Source organism: Aulostomus chinensis, chromosome 9 (assembly GCF_037954235.1).
Source record: "Aulostomus chinensis isolate RoL2024-O1b breed Wild chromosome 9, RoL_Achi_v1.0, whole genome shotgun sequence".
Lineage (NCBI taxonomy): Eukaryota > Metazoa > Chordata > Actinopteri > Syngnathiformes > Aulostomidae > Aulostomus > Aulostomus chinensis.
The window spans coordinates 8,442,933-8,456,709 of record NC_141328.1 but is presented as its reverse complement, the minus strand read 5'-3'; the positions used below and the strand labels follow the sequence as shown (position 1 = coordinate 8,456,709).

Genomic DNA, 13,777 nt, shown 5'->3' with positions numbered 1-13,777 from the left:
ACAAAAAAATTGAAAAATGAGCTGAACATACACGTTCCTGTGTAAAGGTAGATCAGATCAAACGTCTGCTTTAAAGTTTCAAGGTATTTTAAGTTCTCCGTCTATTTGGGGGTTATCGCAATATATAGCAGTACATACACACACACACACACACACACAGAGACATATATATATATATATATATTTCACTCCTAAACACTTGAATCCTTCACAGTTGCTTAGACAGTTCTTTTAGATACAGTTGTTCAATATCTGTTCTGCAAAATACAGTTAACATCTATTATTGTGTATGTTGCTTTGTCTGTATAGCCTGTGTGCATGCATGTGTGTGAGGTAAACCCACGCTTACTTAGACTTGCCTGGAAAGAAAATTAAGCAAGTACCTCTCAATCTAGAATATTTCCTTAAGTAAAACCATATTATTTACATTTGCCCAAGTAATGTTTTCATAGATGTCTTGATAAGAAACCTGATAAGATATAAATTGTTAATCATCAAAACTGAATATATCGAAATGACATAAAAAATGATTAAAATAAAAGTGTGTTTTTTTTTCCAGCTCTTGTTGAATTCTTGTATCAATTGTTATTAAGATACAGGATTCAAATTCATTTCATACTTTGAATCTAGACCAGATTACGGAATGGATGGAGACATCATTGTCATAGAAATTAGCCTGTGGTTTGCGGGAAGTAAACTTATACATGTACTGTTCCTTGTTACTATTTATCATGTTACTTCATAATTCTACTGCACTTTTTCAAGCTGATGTCATTCAGACTGCTCTGCATTTATGTGTTTAGCTATGTTTAGTTAGAATGGAGAAACATCAAATGATTAAAAAAATTTAAAACAAATGTGATTCACGATAGTATGGCTAGAACTTTAAATAACATTAAAATTTAGCTTACAGTTTCATAGTATTATCAAGTACTACAACTATGAAAGTGGCTGTCAGAATTGGTAAATGCGTTTAAGCATTCTATGATAATTTTCTTGTATTTGTAGTGATGGGGTGATATTGATGGCATTACCATGTGTTAATGACACGTTGACCCCCAGTGAAATGCAGTCTTACCTTTAAGACTTGAGTCGAGATTCCCCCTCTGAGCCTTCTTCCGCCTGGTTCCTATTCTCGAACTCTTCCTTTGTCTTAGTTTCTGTGCGGACCGTCGTCACGATCCTCTGTTGGTCTGAAACTCTTAAATGTGATGACTGTTTTTGTGTCCCTGCCAGCACTCAGAGGCAGAGCAGTCCTGTCCACCACAACTTCTGAGACACCTTGTTACCTAGGACACCTGGTCCTGAGTAGAGTAGGAGTTGGACTTATTAGGGACACGGTGCCTTTGTGACATATCAGTTCTGGAGAGAAAGGGTGTGTCTCATGAGGGAGGCTGCTAAGTGCCTACTTGATAATGACTTGAGGCAGTATTCTTTTAGTAAACAAACCTGTCAGGTCTTAACAGCCTAGTGGGGAAGCTGTGAGGGTTCCTATGGATCATTTTCAGATTGTTTGAAGAATAGCAGCTTAAAGCATAATAACCAAACCCTGGCATCATTATTTTATCTGATCTAAGATATTTAAGTCAAAGTTCACTCTGTGTGGGTGGTGATTTATGAATTTAATGCTTTTTTTCCCCCACAACCAGATCTACCAGACTTGAGAAAGTGAGAAATTGGCTGCAGAGAAATCACAAAGAATATGTTACATTTGAATTGAGAATGATGATATTTTCCATGATTGATTTTCAGATAATCAGCACAAAAGGATAAAGTAGCTTTCCAATCCTTCAAGTCCCCTCCAGTCAAAAGCGGGTTTTTTTTTCTTCATAAATTGAATTTTTGAGGTTCACCATCGTAGTTTCTCACACCAGAAAGCTAATTTCACATTTTTTGATTACAATTTCTCTATAATCTTTATTGGAAATACAATTCATGCATGATTTATCACTTTTTAAATGTATTGTATCCAATATTCAGGGTAAATGGTTCAAGATAATCCATATTCCATTCTGCGGTTTCATGTGTATTTTGCAAGCTTTATCTCACTTTGACCTCCTACGACAGGAGAGAGGCAGGTTAAGTAAGGACATGGGATCTGGAACCCTGGGCAGACTGTGAAATATGAATTAATCATCCATTAATACAAAATGTCTTGAGTTGTTTGAGAGGTTGAAAACTACTACCAGAAAGCCAAAAAACAAAACCCCCCCAAAAAAACCCAGAGAGGGAACAAGGGGAAGAGGAAGGAGACTATAAGAGTGTGTAAATGTTTGCTTAAAGTTAACTGTACTGTTTGTGCGGTTGTGTTGAAATATTCGAATGAGCTGCTGCTTTTGTACCCACCCACTCTTTAAAGCCCTCAGTTCTGTTTAAAAAAAAAAAAGTCAAATCGACTGTTATCGCTCGCCCGACAGAAGACTGAAGCTGAACCATTCCAGCAGATCATCCAGCAGCTGATCTCGCGTTTACTACATTGCCTTCTTATTTCTCTTGTGCTGCTCTGACATGTTTACATGCAACATTCAACAAATGAGAAGTGGGTGTTTCCTCAGGCAGTTGGTTAGTGCAGACTGCTGCTGGACGAAGGCAGTGACAGAGACAATTCTGGGTTGCCACTGAAGGAGCTGAAACCAGCATTTGACCAGTAAACCTCTAGGCAAACGCATAATCTGGCACCACCTTAAAATAAATAAAGGGAGTAAAAAAAAAAAAAAAAAAAAAAGAGATCAGATAAAAAGCTCCCTGAATCTCTGCTGGCCGCAGCCTGTCGCTGTTTTGTCTCTAACTAAATCTGTAATCTTTAACTTTATATAACTTAAAACTTTTCTCGTTTTTTGTTGTATTTCTATGTGTAAAATACATTAATCTCAAAACAGCAGAAGATATAGTTTCTAAACTATTTATATCATTTCTACCTGTAGAACCTGCACAGGTGAGCTAAGAGACAGTCAAAGTAAATCAGTTCCGAATATTTGGATTCAGCATGAATGAGCAAAGTGCTGTGTTTGGTAAATGAACAATGTGCCCCTTCCTGTTAAAATGTTGGTTTTCCTCTTCAGGTGAATGGACTTCAACTTCTTTATTTTTCAGTAAAAACCATATCAGACACACAGTGTTTGAAGGGTTTTGGAATATTTTCTTTAACTTTTTTAGTGCGAGTGCAGTTTGTTTTTGTATGCTGTAAAATTTTGCGTATTCTTTTTGCAACAGATTCCACATCACATGATCCAGGGACTCTACATCAGAATGAAGAACTTGTACATCACGTACATCATGTAAAATATTACACACCTCTCTTTACTGCGTTACATCACTTCATACTATATATGAATACTGAAGTGCAAAATTAAATGTATCTTTTTGATGTATGGCAAAATTCAATATGTTCTTGTTTCAATAGCTTCTTTGTCATGTGACCTTGGGACTCCAAATCTGGACGAGCTATTATTACTAGACTTCACATACAGGAAGCACATTATTTGCATTTCATGTCATCTAACATAAATGTTTTTTGTAGTGCACAAGTCATAGTTTGTTTGTTTTTTTGCTTTCCAGTGCTCCTCATATTTTATTTGAATATGGTACTACAAATTATTCATTTTTTTATTGACTGGAAAACAAAATATTTGCAATATTTCCATGTCACGTGGCTTAGGGATGCCAACATCTGGACTAAGTATCAGTATTAAACTGGAAATCCAGGACACACCTCTTTTTATAACATTTTATTGCCTCAATTTAATGTGAATATTTTAGTGCAACTGTCATATATATTTTTTTCCACATTATCGCAAATCACAGCTACAAACCAACCATGTTATGTGACCCAATATAAATGGAATTGGCATGTGTTTATTTAGAATCAGTCAAAAAAAATGAATGCTAATAAAAAACAATTTTGTCATCTAATATTTTGTAAAAGAAATCCAAACACATTAGCAATCAAAATATGCACTATTTGCAATGTGAAACTAATTTCTTATGTCTGCCTTATTTTTAATAAATAGAAAACAGCAAGAAAGTAGGGAAAATAATGTTGGGTTTTTTTTGTCATTCTCACAGAAATGTATAAATGTATTAATGGTCCCCAAGTGGTGAGAACATTCATGACACAAAGTCTTTTTTCAGTGATAATTTAATTAAACGAACATTCGTCACACATACAAGAAAAAATCCTTCAACTCTTTGCAATTCCTCACTCACAAATGTGCTGTTATGACTCTAATGCCAACTGATTCATTCAGAGATCTTGTCAATGGAAACAGAAGAGATAAACACACTCTGATCTTGATGAACTGACTTTGTTAGTAGGTATTTTAAAAGCAGGGAGTAACAGCGGTCTTATTTTCCAAGCTCTGCAGCGTGTTGTAGTGTTGGCTGGTATGTTGTCGAGGTCCACCACCCCTGGGGCTTACAGCTAGCTCCTAAATAAAAATTACGCCATGGTCAAGGTGGTTTCACACAATGGCTTTGAATGACAGATAAAATTGGAGTTGATTAGCCCTTTTGGACTTAGTGGAGGTCACATTACTCAGTGCATATAGATCAGCCAATCCAGTGCAACTTACTATGTGGTTTTGGAAAGGTTTGCATCTTAAAAAAGGAAGAATCAAATTGGTTTCAGCAGTTGATTGAGTATTCGTGAGGACATTATGAGCACAACTTAAACAAGCATCAAGCAAGAGGAAAGCACAACTTTTGTGTGTGTGCGTGTAACACACACACACACACACACACACACACACATTCAATTACACAACGTAGAATCTTTGGGTAAATGAAAATGTTTCCTAAAAATATGTTCTCTTCTACATTCATCCAATACCTTCAACTGAACAAAAAACAAGCTCAAACAAGACAGAAAATTTAAAATAAAAAAAATTAGACAAGGGTAAGGAAACTAGTTTGTTGGTTTTATTTATCTACTTGTTGCAGTTTATTTGAATTGATTTACATGCATTACAAACTAATGTCTGTAAATCCTGTTATTTTTGTCTGTCTTACATAAAGCAAATAAACTTCAGAAAACTATTTGGAAAATCATTAATAATATCACGAAAAAGGCATGAGCCAATACTTTGTATGGGCCAGGGGATCAATTTCAGATTTTGTCCACCCTGAATTGTATAAGTAAAGAGAGCAGATGGCTGGTTTCAACAATAATGACTCATTAAAAATACATTTGAAACATGTTTCGGCTTATTTCAATTTAAGTAGCACCAAAAGGTCATGTTTGACAACATTCAGCATAATTAACTTAGTTTATTAAATACTCTCGTATAATGTAGAATAACTTGCCCAAAACCTGGGCATTATGATACAGTATACATGGGATGTCTGTTTCTGCGTTGATCTCATTTTGGTAGTCAAGTGCTGCCAGACACCCTCTAGTGGAGGATAATTGCAATATATCTTAATTTGAGAGAATTGTGGTTTAAAAATGATCACCCAATGCACAGACGATGTTGAGGAAACCATTTAAGACCTTTTGGATTTTCCGCCATCTTCAGATATATTTGGGGAAGATGTTGCTTGAATGTTGAAAAAAACATTTGATACTAGGTCAAATATTTTATCACAGGGGCTCATACTAGTAGATTTAATAACAGGAAACTGGTCAGGACACAATCAGTGTATCTGGGGTGTAAGAGCAGAAACTGGAGAATCAGTTGGCAAAATAAATGGCTTTTCCTCCAAAAGTACTCTTTCTGGTTGCACACACATACTAGCAGAATTTCACAAGCACACACTCCTGTCATAGTTTCATTCTGATCACTAAAATATTTGGAAAAAAAAATTGTATCACTCAAAGACTCATAGCACTCATTTTTAACTTAGCATTCACACGTGCATACAGTGGGTGTTGGAAGTTGGTTGAGCTGCACGTCAAAAGCGGCCTCTGATTCTCAGAGTGTAGCTGAAGTGGAGAGCAACTTTGCATATAGTGGTTTGAATCTTCAGACTCTCCACAAGCTACTGATGAAGCCTCTTCTTTCTCCTATTGGTGTGGCAGACTCCAGAGGTACTTATCAACGCTGCTTTTCGCTAACAAGTCCCATCATTTAGGAGTGCCCAAAGGGATAGGGCTCCTGTATACCCTGCAAGGACAGAAATTATTACAATCAGGTGGCAAGGACTGCACAATTTGTATAAGATTTTCAAAAGCAGACAAAGAAAGATTCAATTTACAATTTCATTGTGTTTGAACACACTGGTCATCCGAAACAGTTTTATGACACTTAACCTGCTAATACTTCCATGAACTATGTTGTATTCTTTGCTTTGATCTAAAATAGTTAAAACGAGCACCAGCATATTAGCATTGCATTGCTGGTTTATCTGCTCTCCCTGTGACTGCGTGGCTTCCTCCCACACACCAAAAACAAGCTTGGTAGGTTAATTGGAGAATCTGAATTGCCTGTGGTTGTGTGAATGGTTGTCTGTCACTACATTTGGCCCTGCGATGGACTGGTGACCTGTCCAGGGTGGACCCCGCCTCTTGTCTGATGACAGGTGCGGTAAACTCCAGCCCCCACTGCAAGCCTGACACAGGGTAAGCAGTTGATGACGGATCAATGGATATTTGCATTACCCCTGTGAAAAGCATGTTACTTTTTAGCACCGATCACAGTTGTTCTTTAGTACTATGTAATTCATTTACACTCGGGAGCTCCTTTTATTCAGAGGTACTGCTTTATAGCCCTTAAGAAGACCCCTCATTGTACTGGCTTTAATGAGCATCCATGTCAATAGTCAAGTTGGAATTGTTAGAATGGTTTCAAATGGATAAATTAATACTGTCAATGTAAAGATAGCTATTGATTTGGCTCTATATCAGCAGCGGCTTAACAAGGCAGAGCAACAATACCATCCCTTTCTGTTTTTATCCGTTCTATATAGAATGGAGAAGCTGAAAAGCTCCTGCTTTAAACAGGCTGAGTAAGACGGCCTGTGGTTAATCATGTCTGACATGTTTCGTGTACTTTTACTGATTCTTGCCTATTGAAATAAAGGCCTTGTACTTTTCAAGCCTACCTTGACCGCCCCAGATATGGAATTTTTTTTTAGCCATCTTTTATCATTATTCCATTTTATATTCTTCTTCTTATTATTGTTCCACTCCATGAGCACTGGAAGATTGAGGAGCACCAGCAGCACTCTTAAACACAAGTTATTTAATTTCAAGTTCTGAGGATATTCTAAGTTGGCACTGGAAACGTTGAGAAGTATATCAGCCCACATCGATTCACTCATAAGGAGAAAGACTTTCAGCCATTCTATGTCTTACCTGGTTGTAAGAGACTATCGATAGATTGCTTTGTAGACTGTTTGATACTAAATCCACTGAGTTGTGTGAGAGTCCATTCTGATCTTGCTGCAGCTGGTTTTGGCTTCCCTGCCAATGTTCCTCTGAAACTTTATGGCCACTGTCATGGTGGAGGCTGTTGTTACTGTTGGGGCACTTGCTTTTCTCTGATGAGGCGAAAGGGTTGTAGTCTCCCTCCAGGGTGCGGTGGGGCTGGGTGTTGAATTCAGCTTGGAAAGAAGAGAGCTGCTGCGTGACTCCAAGAAGACCTCCAACCTCCACGCTCAGGATCACCCAAATTATATCTGTCAGAATGAACAGTGTTTAAAGGTCAAGTACAAGTAACTGGTACATGGGTTTGTGAGGGAAACTATACCTTTATGGATATCAAGAGGCTACATTAACAAGCTGACGAAACAAAAAATATGAATCGTAAAATTTACATTAGTCTCAGCTATCAACATTAAGATCGTGTAAAATTAAACTGATTCACACACATAGAATATCCACGAAAAAAGGTGCTTCGGTCCCCAGTTCATTTTTCTCTCTTACAGTCGAGAGGAAACTAATGGGGTAAGAATTACTGGAGGAACACCTACATGAAATATTAACATCCAGTAAGATTTTTTTGAAGAACTATCCCTTTGCTGCTTAATTTGTGAGTAGGGGAGCGCTGAGGAACGTCCTATTATAATGTATCATGCATGTGTAACATGCAGGAAAACATGAATCAACTGAATGAATGGCTCAGTTTAATTTGTGCGCTACTAATAGTTTCGCTGTATGAAACGCATGCAAAATTATCTTGCACTTTATCAAATGACAGTCAGAGAGCAATAGCACATTTCTAGCGAATTCATTACAAATATCATTTTCTATTTGAAAAGAGTACAAGAGACATAGAAAGTAGTTCAAAGACAAAAGATGAATTAAATGCAAGATTTCTTTGATTGCAGCTGCATTCTTTAACAGCTTTAAATGTTGTTTCGACTGTTCAATTAAATAAGGGGTTAAATTACTGTATAAACTTAATCGTGATGACTTCGTACAATGATACTTGAGCCAGCTAATCATAGAAACACTGTGCTGAGTTTTGAACACTCGCTGGAAGCTGGACGATCTGTTGTAAAGCAGTTAGACTGCTGTATAGGTCACTGAATTCCAGCAAAACTTCTGATAGGACTTCATAGCACTACTAAGATGTATACACATCTATAAAGTACCTTGGTTATACGTCTAGGAACGAAATACTCCATGTGTTTCGATCCAGTTATTGTTTACTCTGACAACAGGTGAAACCTTACTCAGGTTAGAGCTGTTTTTGATATAATCTGGTTAATATTAATCTTCTACCATCCATGTATCCAATACAGCTGATGAAAGGTGCCAAAAAAGGAGCTTAGAGTGCTTAAATATACGACTGGATCTGTTTAAGGTAATTAGGCAACATCATGATACAAATCTTGATTTTTTTTTTTTTTACTCTTCTCTAGAGCACTTCATGAAGACTCAAATTGTCACTGCAGCATACATATGTCTGAATAAATATGTTCTTGTTTGAATGTACGAGTGTTGCTATTTGAGCAATTTTAAATTTGCTTCCAAAAGGGAGGAGATCACCGTAAGAATGGGGATATGGAATATACAGCTCCTACCTTCATGCTGCACTAGGATCAGTGGCACTGTGCTTTTTACTCCGGTTGGAGGAAATTAAAATTCACCACGAACCTGTTTTGACCATAACTGTGTCTTGAGATTATAAGGGTGTGTCCTGAGTGGATGTCTGTGAATTCTGGAAATTGGCCAGATTTACTGTATCGTAGAGGTCTGTTGGTGTTTAGTCATTATATTTATCATTATGATTTAAAAAGTATGAAATTGTAATTACATTCCCTTATAAAAAACTTTTTTTGGTGGGGGTTCTCAGGCTGACATGCACCTAGGGTGTGTGTGTGTCACTGTTAGGGTGATTATTTTTACACTGAATGATGGTTTAAATTCCTTATTAATCCCTTTTTTTTACTCCAATTAAAATTTCAAACAACATATGAGGGGCATTTTTCCTTTTATGTCCTCCTCCTTCAATGTAAATTCCTTCATGCAACAAACAGAACACCCATAATGTATTGAGTGATTTTGGTGACATTTTATATATGTGTGTGTGTGTGTGTATATATATATATATATATATATATATATATATATATATATATATATATATATATATATAAAGTTATGTTTTAAGTTTTTCTTAAAAAAAAAATCCAAAAAGTAAATATACTCTGATAAAAATCTATCTTACATGATCTTTCAAACTCAGTTTTCAAGTTCATCCATTCAAAACAAACAATTCACATTGATTTTAGCATTTGGTTTACTGTCCTCACCTCCATAGTAAAGTCCAGTAGCTGTACACATTCTCCACTGGCCCTGGTACATTCCCGGAGACACTGGACTCTGCATCGGCACACTAACATCAGTCATTTCCTGAGGGTCCAGCGACCGTACCATAACCATGTTCACGTGACCAAACTGATCTCCGCCAACAAACTTCAGGCAAACTCCAGGGGGCCACGACTCTGTACCTAAAGGACAGGGGGTACTCATTTATTATATTGTCACCTTCTTAAAATAACAGCCGAAATAAGTAAGCCTAAATTTGACAAAAATAGACACCTCTTACAGCAGCTAATGGGAAGAATGAAAGCATAAACCCTATAACAGTGGGGCTTCCTCTGTCCCATGTGCCACATACAGTGGGTATCTGCCATGTCCTCTATATAATTTTGTGTAACATCTGCGCATTCTGTACACTGCATATTTCCAGACATACAGAAGGTTCTACCTGTGTTCTGTATCCTCCAGGTCTTTGTGAAACGTGTGTCAGGTGGAACTGATTCACCCTCACCGATCGTCACATCCTTTACAAAGGACATGCAGGGTGCACTGATGGTGGGGCTTTCAAAGTCATAGTAGGCTCCGATGGCTGCCTGTAGATTCCTACAACAACACAAATGTAAAATCCAGGTGATTACAACAAGTGACTTATATTCATAATTGATTCATCTGATTTGTATATAATTTATCATCAATTTCTAGTTTTGGAGGAAATGCTGTACCTGTCAAAATCTCCAAAAACTCAACGTGACACCATGAAATGGTCCCACATATATACAATCACTTAAGATTTTCACAATGGATGAGCTTCATAATGTTATTGAAAGGCCTTTATACAAGTTAAGTAATGAATCAGTTTTCAAAATAAGATTAGTTCATTGTTTTAGCTAAGTTTGGCAACTTGCATGGTGTCAAAGCCTCATTATATCCTGCAGCTGTTAAATGCCCACATAATAATATGCGTTATTAGGGTTCAGATTGTACTAGCCATCAAACTTGTCTACTTTAGAAACGTATATGGCACAAGCTTTTACACAATAATGAAAACAAAACTAAAGCATAAACATATAATACAGGATTAACAAATGTTTAAAAGCATTGTATACACTGACATTCCTGCAGACCCTGAGAGATTAAGAGTGGGTGCTTCCGGTGACATGCTGGTCATCCATAAACCAGCAGTTTTTTATTTTTAGAAAGCCAGTTGCAGAGGAGCAATTACACTGCGTCACGTGACACTACAACAAACTCCACTGCCCATGGATACTGCTCTTTCACATAGCTCTGCATAGGCATAATAAACCATTTGAGGAGAGCGGATTTAACACTCTCATGAGGACATGATTAAAATATGTACTCAGAAGTCGTGTTCTCTCAACCCCACTGGTCGCGCTCCACACCAGGCTAGCAAGCAACACCTTTCTGTAGCCTACTTGTTTGGTTGCGGTTTTCTAGTTACATAATAAATTGTACGTTTCCAGTCCTCTAACTACTGTGGTTGTGGTTAATGCTTACATACATATATGATAACGCCGGCTGTAATTAAAAATCCTAACGTGGAGAATTAGCAATTTTTTCCGTCGGGTTAAAGAGAAATATCCTGTGACGTTACCCCGTTACATAACTTATTACAGACGCGGAACAACCACGGAAAACACAAAAGGATAAGATATTGACGTGATTTTTTTTCGTTAAAGCACCCGCTCCGATACTAATTCGTGTGTGAATTCATTTTTGATCAACGTAGAAGCAAAGTTCACAATGCTTGAACATCCAAATGTAGTTGCAAACGTAATCGTCACAATCAAAAGTCGGAGTCACACTGACTCAGACGTTTGACGTTACTACAACGTCGTAAGCCGTCTTTAAAGCCGACACAAGGAGGACGACAACTCGCATGTTTTCCTAACAAGTTTTTATTCGTAGGTAAACGTCTATGTGGTAAGCTAGCTAGTGTGCAATATCTAACATTAACACCACGCAGCAGGCCAGACGAGTCCTCGGGCTCACCAGTTGGTCATGTCCAGGAAGAAGGCGCATCCAGCGGGGTTCAGCTGAAACCCGAGGAGCCTCTGAAACTCCGAAATTAGGATATCTTTGTCTGTTGTGCCCATACAGCTGAATTTCTGCATGAGCTCCTGGTCCACGTCCAGGTCCATGCCCTCCATGGTAAATTCGCCAGGAGTGACACAGGGGCTTCGCTCCTAATTGAGTCCGAGGCCTCGACTTGTCATAACAAACTCATCTACGGTCCCCAGTGCGCATGTCACGATTCTGTCGCTCCCTACTGCCACCGGCAAGAGTCTCACTGCTGCGGAGGTTAATTCGTGTCTTTATCATTCTGTGAAACAGAGATAAATTTGCAAGCTACTCTTACCTCATTGTAACAATACGTTAAAAAAAGGTTTAAGAGCAAAACTTTCAAATTTGCAATCACTATAAATTCGTAAGCAAAACCTTCTCCAACCATTTTTTTTTTACTATCTAGTCGAGTGATCGATGATTATTTCAAAGATTTTTTCAATGTCAGTATGGTTTGTTTCCCGTTGAAAAAAGTGTGCTCTCCCAAAGATGACGTGTATTTTGTGTCTTAATTATGCAATCAAACTTTCAAAATTGCAATCATGTTTTCAAACAAATAAGTCAATTGCAATTGGGACCATCTTAAAGTCTGGTTTACAATTCTAACCATTTGGTGTACAATCAAAAGTCTTGTGAAATGATTTGGTTCGTTAGTCATAAACCTTTATTTAAGGTTCAAAACATTTTCTTGCAAATCTAAAATGTTTGCATCCAGTCTTGAGATGAGATTTTGCAGAATCTCATGGGTTGGACTTAAACTGAAGTCACCTCATCATTGAGTGGCAGTTTGAGCACAGGGACCATCTAGTGCCACACAGAAACAAAATACTACTAACATTTTCAGTGAAAGGATTACTGGACCTCTGTTCCTGGCTCAGACATTGAATACGTTTATAGAAATCATCTTCAAAACCTGAATACTGTTATGAGAAAAGTCCTGACAAAGTTTTAATCGAAACTATGTTACTTATGCTTGCAACTTAACTTTGCTACTTCCTAAATCTTTTAAACTTTTAGTAAAAAGAGTATAGCAGCGCATATATCCGACCATAGATTGCCCAGCTTCCAAGAGGGTTTATTCAATTTTAACCACATTATAATTTAGCTTAGACTTCACAACATTCCTTGTATCAAATATTCAACTCCTCCAGATTAAAACTTTGTAGTCTCTCAGTTATTGTGAGCCCAAGAGCTGCCCAACATCAAAATTGTTAATGAAAAACTCATAAATGTACTCATAAACCAATATGTCCCTGTTTGGTCCTTACAAGAAAGTAAATTTACATAAAATATATAAGCAACAGAACAAAAGATTATAATGTTTTAAAATAGAGAGTTTGAAATAGAGAGTTTTGACTAGTGGCGTGGCACAGTGGTGCAGTGGTCAGCACTGTCGCTTCACAGCAAGAAGGTTCCACATTCAAGTCCCGGCTCGGGCACAGGATCTTTCTGTGTGGAGTCTCCATGTTCTCCCTGTTCCTGTGTGGGTTCTCTCTGGTACTCCGGCTTCCTCCCACAGTCCAAAAACATGCAATTGGGGACGAGGCTGATTGATACTCTAAATTGACCGTAGGTGTGACTGTGAGTGTGAATGGTTGTCTGTCTATATGTGTTGGCCCTGCAATGAACTGGCAACCTGTCCAGGGTGAACCCTGCCTCACACCCGAAAGCTGCTGGGATAGGCTCCAGCCCCCCCCCCCCCCCCCCCCCCACGACCCTTAACAGTATAAGGAGTTTTGACTTACTAGGAGCTAATGGAGTGATACTTGTCCATGTTTACATGTTGCTGAGGTGCTGTGCCATGACTTGATGTGGAGTCATTCTCTGGGTCGTACTGAGATGAAGCATGCTTTTGAGCATTTCCTTAGACGCATGGACATCAGCTCTCTCTTCAGTTGTAGTGACAGACAGGATGAAAATGGCAGCCATGAACTGAATAACCAAAAAGTGCTGTCAGAACTATCGTCTACCCCATTTTTTTTATAGTTT

At 37.9% G+C, this 13,777-nt stretch overlaps 1 protein-coding gene across 2 annotated transcripts; it reads right to left on the bottom strand.

Annotated features, from left to right (window-relative positions):
• Positions 1-3,915: 3,915 nt before the first annotated feature.
• LOC147255679 (protein ILRUN-like) lies at positions 3,916-11,982 on the bottom strand. 2 transcript variants are annotated; one of them, XM_086212609.1, is made up of 5 exons: positions 11,717-11,982; positions 10,155-10,309; positions 9,697-9,894; positions 7,471-7,614; positions 3,916-6,101 (listed from the first exon to the last, which is right to left on the bottom strand). In XM_086212609.1, exons 1-5 carry the CDS (start codon positions 11,872-11,874, stop codon positions 6,049-6,051), a joined length of 708 nt encoding a protein of 235 aa, XP_086068735.1. In that variant the 5' UTR covers positions 11,875-11,982; the 3' UTR covers positions 3,916-6,048. The 2 variants fall into 2 exon arrangements, with proteins under 2 accessions (XP_086068735.1, XP_086068734.1); XM_086212608.1 differs by having other exon boundaries at positions 3,972-6,101; positions 7,292-7,614; positions 11,717-11,981.
• Positions 11,983-13,777: the final 1,795 nt, after the last annotated feature.

Excerpts from the sequence above, each read along its gene's own strand:
- LOC147255679 (XM_086212608.1), bottom strand. The coding sequence starts at position 11,874 with ATGGAGGGCATGGACCTGGACGTGGACCAGGAGCTCATGCAGAAATTC. Across the intron at positions 9,895-10,154 it reads CTGGAGGATACAGAACACAG|GTACAGAGTCGTGGCCCCCT; the intron begins GTAGAACCTTCT and ends CCTGTCCTTTAG. Across the intron at positions 7,615-9,696 it reads TACTGGACTTTACTATGGAG|ATATAATTTGGGTGATCCTG; the intron begins GTGAGGACAGTA and ends TCATTCTGACAG.